The sequence below is a fragment of the Rhinolophus ferrumequinum genome, chromosome 15, assembly GCF_004115265.2.
Source record: "Rhinolophus ferrumequinum isolate MPI-CBG mRhiFer1 chromosome 15, mRhiFer1_v1.p, whole genome shotgun sequence".
Taxonomy (NCBI): domain Eukaryota; kingdom Metazoa; phylum Chordata; class Mammalia; order Chiroptera; family Rhinolophidae; genus Rhinolophus; species Rhinolophus ferrumequinum.
In genome coordinates, this window is record NC_046298.1 from 35237159 (window position 1) to 35250416 (window position 13258).

General features: G+C 44.7%; 2 protein-coding genes across 8 annotated transcripts in view; one reads left to right on the plus strand and one right to left on the minus strand.

Moving 5' to 3' along the window:
* Positions 1–674: 674 nt before the first annotated feature.
* On the minus strand, positions 675–1496 carry LOC117035338 (translation initiation factor IF-2-like). The gene has a single exon (XM_033129233.1). It carries the CDS (start codon positions 1494–1496, stop codon positions 675–677), a length of 822 nt encoding a protein of 273 aa, XP_032985124.1.
* The window catches only part of GARRE1 (granule associated Rac and RHOG effector 1), a 72897-nt gene continuing 60425 nt past the window's right edge, over positions 787–13258 (plus strand). For 3 of the 7 annotated variants that reach the window (XM_033127389.1, XM_033127396.1, XM_033127394.1), the window contains exons 1-3: positions 6793–6966; positions 7651–7810; positions 11845–12005. The gene's annotated coding sequence lies outside the window, so the exon portion shown is untranslated. Of the gene's footprint in view, positions 858–6792; positions 6967–7650; positions 7811–11844; positions 12006–13258 lie in introns of those variants that run through there. The other 4 variants (XM_033127390.1, XM_033127395.1, XM_033127392.1 and 1 more) reach the window with 3 other exon arrangements.

Here is a 13258-nt window from a genome sequence, read left to right on the forward strand (position 1 = left end):
ACCTTTTTGATTCTGAATAATGCTGCTGATATAAACATGAGCATACAAACCTACATCCATACTTGCTTCCCACAATGTAGTTCAAGTAATCCTTTCAAATCCACAAGTACGGGAAAATCCACCCCTTGCTTAAAACTGTTTTCCAATACTCTGGCGAGGGAAGACCTCGCCATCCTAGTTTCTTGAATACGAAGCCACTGAAAACACCTGCTGTTCCTTCTGTGGAAATGTCCTTTCCTCCCGGCTTCTCCAAATTTTCTTCTTCTTCTTCCCTTTAGGACCTCAACTCCTGCCCATTTCCTGGGCGAAGAATTCCATGATCACCCGCCTTCACTGGGTCAGGGGACACCCTCCCTCTTCCACTTTCCCCTCCTACCACTTGTCATAATTGGCACAATATCTTCACGCTTATTTGTTGCAATTTTATTATGTTTCCACCACGAGAGAAGAAACCTACGAGTGTGGGGGCATTATCCAGTCCTACAGTGCCTGTCAGGGCCTGGCATCTAGTCAGCGCTCCATAGTTCAGTAACCAATTTCAATAACAAATCCGTGAGGACTCAGCTGACTCCTCTCTTTCGGAGGCCAAACCACGAGGATTGGGGTGGCCCTGCGGGCTCCGGCCGCCTGTCCTCAACCCCGCCCTAGTCGTCCCACACGAAGGTCCTCGGTCCCTAGGGAAGGAGGTTCTGGGGGCCGCCCCCGCCCTGCCTGCGCGAGGGGGGTTCCGCTCCGAGCCTCTGGGTCCGCAGCCACCCCGGCGTCCGCTCGGGGCGGGGGCGGGGCCGGTCCGGAGACGTCACTTCCGGTGTACACAGCCGGTCCGGGCGGTGCGCTGCGGCCGGGGCGCTTCGCAGGTGAGGAGCGGGCGCGAGCGGGCGCTGCCTGACGCAGGCGGGCGGGGTTGGGGGTAGCCGGTGGCCGGTGGCCGGTGGGTCGCAGCCGGGGTTGGCCACTGGACGAGCTCGCGGGGCGCCGCTCCGCTCGGGGCCGCAGGGCGCGGGGCCGTCGTCTCCCGCCCCTTGCCCGTCGGCTGTGGAGGACGCCCGGCTGTGGGGGCACTGGCCGGCCGGACGGAAGCCCGGAGGGGCCTCCTGGCTCGTGCCGGGGACCGGGGGGCGCGGGCGGCGGTGGGTCGGGGGCAAGGAGCTCCCTCGGGCCGGCGCCGAGACCCGTTCCCGGAAGCCCGCGGAGCAGTCGGTGGAGGGACGGCGGCCTGCGGGAGGCCGGGGTCCGTCGGGACCGGCTGGGGACGTGGCCCTCACGCCGCCCCGCGGCTGCCCGGCGGGCTGCGCGCACCTTCCCCGCCGTGCCCGGCCGCCGGAGAACGCAATTTGCCGGCTGGGCTGAGCCAGCTGGCGCAGCCGGGCCGGGAGCGGTGCCGCGGAGACCCCGGGAGGGCCCACACTGAGGAGGATGAAGGACCCACGCGCGTGCGGCGAGCGCAGGGTCAGGGGTGTGTCTTCCTGCTCCGTTCCCGGCGAGGAAAGAAGCATGCCTGCTTGGCATGATAAGAATTTTGTTTATACTCCTTACAATATTTGCCAGATAAACACTCAGCTGGGGGGGGGGCGCTTTGCAAATAGCTTGTTCCCGCCCCGCATCCTCATTATAAAACCTATTCATTCTCCTCTCCTCGCAATCAAGACGACAGAAAAAGTATTGTGATACTACTTTTTAAAATGACAGCCATCCGCCAAGCTACCGAGTGACAAACATTACTTACATTTTGGTGATGTCAATAAAAAGTAGATATGTATTACCACTTTTATGGGCTTCGTAGTATATACCATTATATATCATTAATTTAATCAAGCCATACTGCTGATCATTTAGATTGTTTCCAGTTCGTCACAAGATAAAACAATTCTGCCAAAGGATGTATCTGTTGTTTTAGGATAAATTTACAAATGAGAGAAAAGGTAGCATTCATTTTAAAAATACATAGTATTTTTTTTCATTGACTTATTTGAAAAATTCTTTCCATCTTAGTGTTATAAAATATTCCATCCATATTTGCTTCTCATTTCACGGTGTGTGTGCGTGTGTGTGTGTTTTCCTATTTAATCTGCTTAAAATTTGACTTTGATTTAAGATATGAAATATTTTTCTAATGGGTTAGTTGTCCCAATTTTACTGAAAAGTTATAAATGCCATTTTATTATATTTTAAACCTCAAGTTTTAAGTATGTGTTTGTAAAGAACTACTTACAGATTTGATATTTAGATTTCGTGAATGCTGATTTTAAATTCACAGTATTTTTTAAAAATCATTTCCCTTTACAAGTCCAGGAAATACTGCATGTTTGAGTTTGTTTCTTTTGTCTCCTTCTTATCTTTTAAAGTAAAAAGTGTAGTTTGTTGCTGTTTCATTTGCTTTCTTTCTGACAAGATAACAAGCCATATGAAGAGTTGAGGTTTGTTGTGGCAACTTTTCAGTCTGGCATTTGAGATTCTAATCTTCCTCTATTTTTGCACACCAATACGTAGGTTAGCATTGGAGACCAAGATAGAAAAGTTCTCAGATTCCCTTGGCAAGCCTAGATTTTTCAATCTAAAATTATCTCTGGATTTTTGGAAGACAGCATGTTTTAAGCATCCTCTTTAAAAATTTTAAAACAAGTTGCATATGATTCTGCTGAAAATTTTGCTAAGTGTTTATTCTGTTGAAAACCTGAAGTCTCATACACCAGAAGCTTTATGTCAAGTGGTTCTTCCAAGTCTGTAGGAAAATAATCGTATCTGAGAGTTAGTAGGCATGGGTTGGGTGTTCACTTTCTTTCTTTCCCTCCTGTGACTTTGTCCTTAGTGGAAAATGATGACCTTCTTAGGTAGACAAAAAATGTTGGCTTGAATAAGGAATTGCTTTATTTTGGTGTTACAGAAAAAGCAGGATGCCATTTTCCGGTAGTACAAGTTCTCAGAGAGCCTGAATGTGTCAGGGGTTGTGCTTCAGGTGTCTGTATCTCTACTGAAACTGTCCTCTTGAGGGTCCCCTAATTGATAGATGCAGTGGCTGCTGCCTACTCGTTTCCCTTGACCTTCACCATATAAATATTTGGCATGGTGAGCCACCCTTCTTTTGTGAATGTCCTCTTGGTTGGCCTTCTTGACTTGGAGCTGCTGTGGTCATTTTCTTTGTGACTGTGTTTTTTTCATTTGTCTTTGTTGTTTCTTTTCCTTCCCATATCTGCCTGGGAGCCTTTTCTGAAACCTTGCTTCATGCCTTTACCCCTTTTCCCAAATACACGCTCCTTTCCACTCATTCAGTATGTGACTTCTAGGTAGAGATGCACTTCATCGCCTCACCCTGCCTCCACTCAGTGACCCCAACTCAGACTTTGCTGCAAGTGATTTCTTTATCTCCCTCTAACTGACCCCTGGACATGTTCCTGAGGCCATACTTTCTCCAGGTGATGGAGCCCCTCATTGCTTCCCAAGGTGGCCTGTCCTTCATGATCCTAAGATTCTAATTAGCTGATACATCACATTTTTCTTCTTGATTTGGGTTATATTTGCCATTTGCTGTCTAGCCCTACAATTTGATTTAAATTTTGTACCTTTGCTCTAAGGGACTTTAGGCATAATTTGGTCCCACCCTGGATGAGAAAGATGAGACCCGGTGCATTTAGTCATGAATTTAGTTAGCTCATATTTATGGAGTAATTTGCAGAATAGCCCAGTAATTTGCAGAATAGCCCAGTTGTTGTACTGGTAGATTGGAATACAGAGCTGGAAGGCCCAGCCTGGGGAAGAAAACCAAATCAGCAATTGCCATAAAGCGTCATTAAGTGCCTAGAAGCAGGAGGCACAGAGAAGTTCCACCAGGTTTTACAGATCTTGCCTGTTTCATTCACTGCTGTTATCTCCAGGGCCTAGTTCTGGGAACAATTAAGTTTTTGTTGAATGAATCAGTGATCATCTGAGAATGAATCAGAATAAATGTTACACAAATCAGCTATCTATAGAAAAGATACAAGCCAAAAGACATTTTGTAAATGTAGTTGGAGAATGTCAGGGAAAACTTTAAGTTTAACCAAAATGACCCAGTTATAACCCCAGGAAGGCATGATTGGAATGTGTTTGTAGCCTGACTGCTTAAACTTAATTTTGTATCCTCAGAAGAAAGACTGCATTTCTAGAAGGAGAGGATTGGTATGTGTCTGGGGAAATTGGGGTGGTGGGTCCGAGAGAGGAATTGGGTGATGTGTCCATAGCATTGTCTGGGGCTTTAAGCAGAGGAACTGTGCAGTTCCTCACTGGGTCTCTGCACTGCTCTTCAGATGGGTGCATCCCTGTTGAGGCCTTTAGCCGGGAGAATCATTCCCTTACTCTGCTTCCATGCTCTTAATACCCTCTGATTAGAACATGGGCTCACACGAAGATTTCCTGCCAAGGAGAGTGTGAGTGGTTGAGAGCTCTGCATCCAGACTGCTTGGGTCAGATCCTGGTCTTGGGATCAAGCGGGCCAATCTCTCTGTTTCCCCATCTGTAGAATGGGGATAATAGTAGCACCTTCCTGTTTGCTGCCTGGCACCTACTAAGTGCTCAGTAAGCATTAGCTTGCACCAGTATTTATAAACTTAGTAACTGCCCTTCTGGTTAATAACATCCGTCATCTTGGAGCTTAGATAGCCTGAATCGGTTCCGCTGAACCTGCTTGCTCCTGGGTGCACTGACAAAACTGAGCTCCAGAATGTGGAAGTCATGGCAGATAGGCTCTTCCCAAACTGTTGGAGCAGAGAATCCAGCTGCAGTTGTCAGGGAAGACTCCCTGGAGAAGGTTGTGCTTGAGCTGGGTACTGTGGGAAAAAGTGAGTCCAGCACCACAATGAGGGGAGAAGACTTAGGCAGGGTGATCACAGGTACAAAGGTGTAGAGGTGAGCAAGCCTGAGGTATGTGAGCTGCTGGAGATGTAGGGGAAAGGGTGGACAGGTATCAATAGAGGAGTAGAGAGAAATGAGATTGGAGAGGAAAGTGAGACCAGCTCCTAAGGAAATAATAATATCTAACTTACAGGATGCTAACAATGCACCAGGTACAAATATCAATCCCTTAGACTCACTGTGCTAGCCAGGTTTGGTGCTAAGTGCTTAGTGTACATCACCTTGTTTAGTCCTCCTAACAACTCTGTGATGTAGATACTTAGTATTAGAGGAGAAGTGACACGTTGAATGTCATTTGGTAGGTGTCTCTTGATTCAGCCTTACACATTTCTGCAAGGTTGATCCTTGATGTTTTTTTGTGTGATTCCTGTTTCCTGATGAAGCCCAAGCCCACCAAGATCCTCTGACTTCATGAAGCCATCTTGGGTTAAATTGTGACAGTATGTGTATCTTAAAATCGAATAAAACAGCATAGGTGCAGATACACATCGAGCTCAGAGAAATTGTATCATTCAGTGAAAAAAGCAAGATGCAGAACAATGTATGTGCACGTTGGTGTGGGAGGGAGGTGCTGGGGGAAGAACACACCTGAAGTAAGTTTCTAAGTGCAGGAAAAAATTTCTGGAATAATGGAAAAGAAACGCTGGTTGCCTTTGGGATGAGTCCCCAGAAATCTAGGCTGTTAGACCGACCTAGCTTTTCTTGCATACTCTTTTGTACAGTATGAATTTTTTTCACTGTGGATGTATATTATATTTCAATTAAGAAATAAAATGTTTTCTGTGTAGATAGCAGTCATTTAGAGAGAGAATATAGCATAGAGGTTGAGAACAGGACTCTATCTAGATTGCTTGGGTTCGAATCCTACCTCTGCCATTTTACTAAGCACTAATCTCTAAATCTTATAACCTTTCTTGACCTCATTTGACCCTGTCTGAAAATGGGGAGGTAATAATACCTACCTCCTGGTGTTATAGTGAGGTTTAAATGAGTTAATATTTGTGAAGTCCTTAGAACAGTTACTGACAGGTGTGGGTTTTTGTTGGTCGTGGTGTTGTGGCCCTGTACTGTGTACGAGGGCGAGTGTGACGATGTGTCCAGGCTCTGTGTGTGGACTTACAGTCCATTCAGAAGGGAAAGCATACAAAGCTAAGACGAGCAATGGCGTGGAGGCTGCTGGAGCTCAGGGCCGGCTCCATGGGAACTGAAGGGGCCCAAGATGGTTTCATCGAAACAGTGAATCTTAAATAAGGGTAACTTCTAGAAAAAGTGAAAGGAGAGTAAAGGGCACAAAGGGGCTTGTTCCAAAGGTGATGTGTGTTCCAGATGCACTGAGGTAGAGGAATGAGCTAGGGAAGGGCTTTAGGAAGACTGAAATTGGGATATGTTGTGTGATGGCAGGTCATGGTTATATGGCAGAGTTTTCCTTAGCATATATAATATAATAATATGACTTACAAACGATGACATCTTGGGCTTGATGAAATGTGGTAGCTCTACCTTGATCTTTCACATGGTACGGTGTTTCTGTGTAATTTACTTAATGACCCCCTTAATGCAGGGTATGTGGGTTACTTCCAGGTTGGTGCTTAGACAGTGTTGTTAGTGAGCTTCCTGGGTGCAGGCCTCCGTATTTACTGAGTCTGTTTCTAGGATTCATTTCTAGATGGTTTGCTTGCTTTTTTTTTTTTTTTTTTTTTTTTTTTTAACAATTTTGACTATGTTCCTTGTGTCTGGGCCAACTATCAGATAAGATATGTGCTTTTTCAAATTGGTAGTTGCAGAGTGTAGATTAGAGCTAAATGTTACCTAAAAAAAAAATCTAATTTATTAAAAATGATTTGAAGATTAGGTGCTCGTGAGATGGTAATTATGACTGGGGATCTGAGAATACCTTCCCCAACCCCACTCCCAGGTCCAAGAGGTGGATGTGTGTGCCTGAGAACAGAGGCAGAGGCAAGCTTGCTTGGTCGCAGACTTGAGTACTTGCTGCAGGCTGTGGTAACCTAGGCAGCTAGAGGCGAGAAAGGGGTCCCTGTCATCGGCTCACAAGGACCTATCCTGCCCTTGGGTCTCCAGGTAGGAGAAGATGTGCCGCAGTCTTGTGCCTAAGTAATTTTGTAATTCGAGGCGATCCCTTCCTCAGCTGTGTCCAGGTTCTTCTAGCCTGGGGCTGCAAGAGGAGGGAGTAGTGGGCGGGGAAATGGGAGGAGCGGGGATCTGCTCCCCTCTGGAGGACACAGGGCAGCACTCCCTTTAGTTTGTTTCCAGGACTTCGGGAGTTGGGGCCAGAGCTGCAGGAAGGTAAGTACAATGTTTGAAAGTTGTTGCAAGTATGCAGTATTTGGGGGCAAAAAAGTTGGCGTTTTTATTAATAGTAGGTCAGAATAAAGAATTTCAGTAGACGATAAAATGCTGCCCTCCTACTAGTGCCCAGCCTCTTTCAGAGCAGGAGCTTCCACTTACTGAGGGAGACTCAGGATATGCCAAGTGTTGTCCTTTATGGGTTTAATCCTCATCACTGAAGATATCGAGGCATAAGAGTTTAAGTAACTTGCCTAAGTTCGTAGAGTTAGTAAGTGCCATTCATTCAACTGATAATTACTGAGAGTAGGAGTTCATATCTAGGTCATTCAGACTCCCAAATCCATCCCCGGAGCTACTGCAGTGTGGCAGTGTCTGTTTCCGCGAAATCTCTGTGTGTCAGAGCATCTTACCTCCAAGGTAAGAGCAGGAGCATTTTCTCCTTTTTCTTCCATGCAGGCTGTAAGTAAGCTCCTTGAGAACAGGAATTTTGTCTCATTCACCACTGCGTCATCCCCAGTGCCTGGAACAATGCCATGCACATAGTAGGGCCTCAGAAATGCTTGACTACGTGAAGGCTCTTGGCCTCGATAAGTGGCGGAGCCTGGAAGCCAGTCAGGTGAGCCACTGCAGGCCTGCTGTCCAGAGCTGTCTGCTCTGACTGTGGGAGTGATGGGGAGGAGGCTCCTTGAGTGTCCTCATTGCTAAATGTTTCACTTGCTGGGAGGTTTGTGGGGAAGAATGGGATCCCTCGCTGTGACTCTGGTTTGCTGTCCTTTGTCAGAGATGGGAAGGGTTGCTGGGTGTATAAAATTGGAGTCAGTGTTCCCAGCCTGGAGGAGGGAGCTGCTACAATTATCCATTGATAAAATTTTTCATGAGTTCCTTAAATTTTCAGAAATGGTTCTGGATCTAAAGTGTATTCATCTAAAATTTATGTAATTCTTCTCTGTTGTAAGAGAAATAATTTCCAAATTACAGTTTGATTTACCCATTTGTATGTAAGCTTCTTGATAAGTGACTTGTTTTTCCCATTTGAGATCAATTTGGGGTAGGTTCCACAGTGCAAATTGTTAAGAATAAGTAGCACTGTAGAATTTTAAGTTTTCTTATGTAACTTCCTAATGGATACATTAGTTTTCACTAGTTAAGCCTTTTGGTTTTGTTTTTTTTAAAACAAATTTGGAAATTTTGGATAACTGGGCTAAAACTAGGCTTAAACAGAGCTGAGTGGGTCAAGGCCTTTTCATGCTGTAACACACTAACAAAAATGAACTGCAGGTTTTTAATACATGCAGAAATTTTGGAATTTTTTTTAACAAATTGTGTTTGAAAAATTACATCAATGCTTTGTGGTTTTAAAAAATGATTTACTTTAAAGTAGTTATTCTCACTCCTTGATTTACACTTGAATTTCCATCAAGCAGCACAATTTGTGGTTGGGAAGGCTTTCATAGTGCTTGGGTTTGTTTGATGTGAAAATTTTTAATGGTCCGAAGCCATTTTAGTTTATAGATAAAAACTTCATTTCACCTTAGCAAATTTTTAAGGAAGTTTAAGAGCCAACTTTGGTCACCCTTTGGTGATGTGTGGTAGATGTTTACAGATAAATCTTTTCTTGGCAAGGCTTTGTCACCTCCCTCCCCCTTTTTCCTTCTTTTGAAAATTTCTGTTTAACAAAGAAAATTTTGGACTCAGAGTGTTCCTCTAATAAAATTATTTCAGAAGTTCTAATACTTGTTTTAACGGCAGTAGGCTTTGAGAGTTGGTCTTTGCACTTCATGAGAAAACTAAACACGAGTCTTGGAATACAGTAAGATGATTTCTTACCAGGAAATTAGACAGATAGCTAGGTCTGTCCTCAACAGGACTAAATTATAATGGATATTTTTTCACTAAATTTTCACCATTTTTGTTTATATGAAACTGAATATATGGTGATTACCTTCCATTTCATTTATTTTTCTATTTATTTATTTATTTATGTAGTGACTATTTAAAAAAATAAACTAGCCTTTGATCTTCCTTTTTTCTTCCATCCAAAATACCCTTAATTTAAACAAAATTTAAACCTGTCCTTCATCTATATGATTGTTCAACCCATTTGGCCTATTTTTTTTTTTTTAAACCTGTGTTATTTTGAAACTAAATTTCACCTCTGTCGACTTTGTGGTTAGAAAATGTTTTTCTTCTGCTTAAATGGAATTATCAGTTGTTTGTAGATTACCAAATGTAAAAACTCTTCAGATCCGCTAATGATAACTTGCTTTGTTTTGTAGAGGAATGTCATATTTTGTGGGGATAAATTGTTACCGAGCAAGTGTCAACACCAAAGACGTCAGGTGTCACCATGTGGGGGCGGACCAGAAGCTCCTTGATCGTGGGCACTGCTAGCCCTGTATTCTGGGGGCCTTGAGCTTGCAGGTGCAACTCACAAGATTGACCGCTGTTGGTGGGACAGGTGTAGAAGCATCTTTATTTGAACTATCAAGCTATGATTAGGATTATTTAGAATTCTATGATTAGAATTTTTATTAGTAGGGGTTTTTCTAGCTACTTGAGTTTTCATAACTCAATATAGTATCGATAACTTAGGCTTCAGATTTTGTCAACCGATCAGTTATTTAGTAACTTTTTGTTTTGTTTTAAGCAGTTTTAGTAGCCACTTTCTGACTAGAAGGAAAAAAAAAAAAGTCCAATCTCAGCCTCCTTACAGGTTTTTCATTGACGTATTTTACTCTGATAGGACTTTACCGTTTCAGGAGTTTTCACGTGATTCTTTAACATGCTTTGGTATTAATTCTTTGGAAACTGTTTCTGTATAATAGGCTAGTGTCCAGTTTTGCACAGTTTTCTTTGGGGGCAGTCTGGACTTGGTGGACCCAGAAGTGTCACTTCCTTTCCTCTGGCCTTGGCTCTCCATGCCTGCCTTTCCGTTTTCATGTTTTAATGATACCCTCCCTGCTCAGTGATTTGTGTTCAGGAAGCTGGGCAGTGATTACTTTTGTTTCTGCTTTGTGAACTTCCTCCCCCACTTCCTATTTTTACCGAGCAACTACAGGAAATGAGGCAGCTCCTGGCTGGCTGATGCTGAGCCTGGTGTGAGGTGGGAGAGGACAGGGCCTTAGGGCCTGAGCCACTTAAAGCATTTTCCACCTTTGTCTTTTCACTACCTTCTTCCTGTAGGAATCAAAGGAACACCATTCGGTTGAGATGACAATATGTCTTGCTCAGCCTTTTTTTGGTGGGGTGGGGAAGCAGGTGCTGCTCAGCTGGAGGAAAGAGCTTTTGTGAAGTAGGTGAGGGTAACCGTGTGGGTGGGACATAGTGGCCCTGTGGACCAGCTGCAGCTGCTGTCGTGGGTGAATAGCGTGGCAGGAGCAAAGGGTCTGTTTAAGGGACCTCTCGTGAGTAAGGCTGGAAAGGTGGATTCTGGTTACTTTGTGGGGGCCTTGACTGGCAGGCTTGGAGTGACCGGATGCCCTGGTGAGATCTCTGACAAGGACCTACGCCTCCTTCCTTCAAATTCATGGCATTTGTTTTCTAAACCACTTTCTTAGCATTGACCCACCTCTTCCAGTGATACCTCTTAGGGACCTGTTGTAGCATAATTTATGGGGAAGTTTGTATCATCTTCCCAGAAAGAAGTAACTTTTTGTATATTAGGTAACTTGAATATGGAAGGAGCTCACAGCATTTGTTTAGCAGAGTTGCTCAGTAGAGGGACATTGTTGACCTGGGTGGATAATTCTTTGTCTTTAGGTGGAGAGGGACAGGGGGCCATACTGCGCATTGTAAGACATTTAGCAACATTTCTGGCCTCACCCACTAGCACTCCCTCAGTTGACAACCAAAAAATGTTTCCAGAATGTCCCCTGGGCTGGTGTGTGTGTGTGTGTGTGTGAGTGTGTGAGTGAGATCATGTCCACTTGTTGAGAACCACTGTGTGAAAGGATTGAATACTGATTTCCTAATTTTGTGAAATGGAATAAAATAGAATGTTTGGTTCCTTGGGATTGGAGCCGTTTGTTAGTTTCTATTCCAGTATCTGACTTTCTCATTCATTGTTGGTGTGCTGCTTAGATTTTGCTCTTGTCTATCAGCCAGCATTGTGGTATAGCTTCTGTGTGCTTTCACTGCAAGAGCTGGGGCCCGAGCATCTGGCAGCCTGGCTTCTGGTCCTCATAAAAGGCATTCTCTCTCAGCCTTAAATGCTTGCCTCGGAATGCTAGTTCCTTGGAAGCTGAACAGTGCTGGTATAAACGAGAGAATGAGAGGCATTTAGGATGCAGCAGTAACGGTAGCCAACATTTACGGAGCCGTTGCTGTAGAACAGGTGAACAGGATTGAACTGTGAACTGTGGTGAACAGGACTGGTGGGATTGAATGTAAGGGGTAGAAAGGTAAGGGAACGGAGAGGGATAACACCTGAGGTTTAGGCTCAGGGTGGGGAGTGCCTTTAACCAAGGCAGTAAATACAGCAAGAGGAGCAGGGAATGCAAAGATGACCAGGTAAATCTGAAGGACCTCAGGAGATGTCTCAAGAGCCTAGTCTTGGGAGATAAGGGTCTTGACTGCAGAGTTGAATTTGGGTATCATCAGCAATGGAATGAGCTTGAGCCCCTAAAGAGAGATCACTTTTCATTATTCCAGATCAACTTCCTGTCAGTCCCAAGAAGCCTACAGCTTTAAACAATCTCCTAAGAGTGAGAAACAATGTCACGGGCTAGATATGTGATAGAGGTGGAATAGTACAGTGATGGAGAGCTCAGCCTCTGGTGGCAGACTCCCAGGCCCCAGATCCAGCTCTGTCGGTGAGTACCACCTTATCCATGTGGCAAGAACCTGAAGAACTCACTTAACCTCTTTAGATGCCTCACCTACTTCACCGGGTCATTATGGGCATTAACTTAGGTAACAAATATAAAGAGCCCAGCGCCGTGCCTGGCACTTAGTACCCGTGCAGTTCATGTCAGCTGTTATTATTTTACAGTTCTAGTGAGCATTAAGTGAGATTATGTACCTAAAGCTTTACGTATAATGCTACACGGTGGATGCTTTGTAGGCTTTTAATGAATGGTCTGTTTTGTTGAAAAGGACTTGTGTGAACATGGTATGCCATCAGTAGCTTTTTTAATTTTATTTAAGCAGAACCTTATTTCTAGCACTTAACTACTGCCTCTGTGAATGGCAAGGCTGACCATATGAATGCGGTGTAGAAATAACCATTAAATAACACTAAGAATGAACTAATCATTCAACACATATCTGTTCAGTGTTTACAATGTACTTAGCCCTCTCAAATATCTTGAATGAGCTCAGTGAACTTGGGGGTTGGAGATGGCTGAGAAAAACACAAAGGAAACTGGCAGCTGTGATGTAGTATGTTACCATACAGCAAAGATCATGCTGAGACAGGGCCCACTCCAGGCTCTTAGGGTAGCACACAGAGGCCTTCCAGCTCAGTCTTACCAAGGTGGCTCGCGAGCTGAGGTGATGCCTAAGTTAGACGTCCACGAGGCGTGAGAGTAAGCCTGGAGAGCTTTCCGGGCAGAGGGAGCTGAATCTGTAGGTGGTGAGCGGGACGATGGCACAAGCAAGAACTGGGCAGTGTTGGGCAGAGATGGGGGCGGGGGCAGTGGGAAAGAAAGTTGGGAAGGGCAGTGGAGAGCCATAATGGATTTTTAAGCAGGAGAGTGGCATGATTAAATTGGCTCTAGAAGAATCACACAGCAACCAGAGGCGAGCATTCCAAACATTTCGAAGATCATTCACGAGGCTCTCTGTAATTCAGGCAAGAGGTAAAGCTGGTCTGAACTTTGGATTGGCAGTGAAGATAGAGGGAAGGGAAAAGACCTGAGAGATAGTAGGAAGGCAGGAAAGAGATGACTAAATGATTGACTAGATGTAAAGGAGCGTGATGAAAAGAGGATAACTCCCAGGTTCCTGGCTTGTTCAAGTAGGCAAATGGCGATACCATTCACCAAGACAGGGAAGGAACGGAAAGACTGGGAGTGTTGGTTTGGGGCATGCCTTGCAGACCTGTCCAGCAGGCAGTTGAATATTT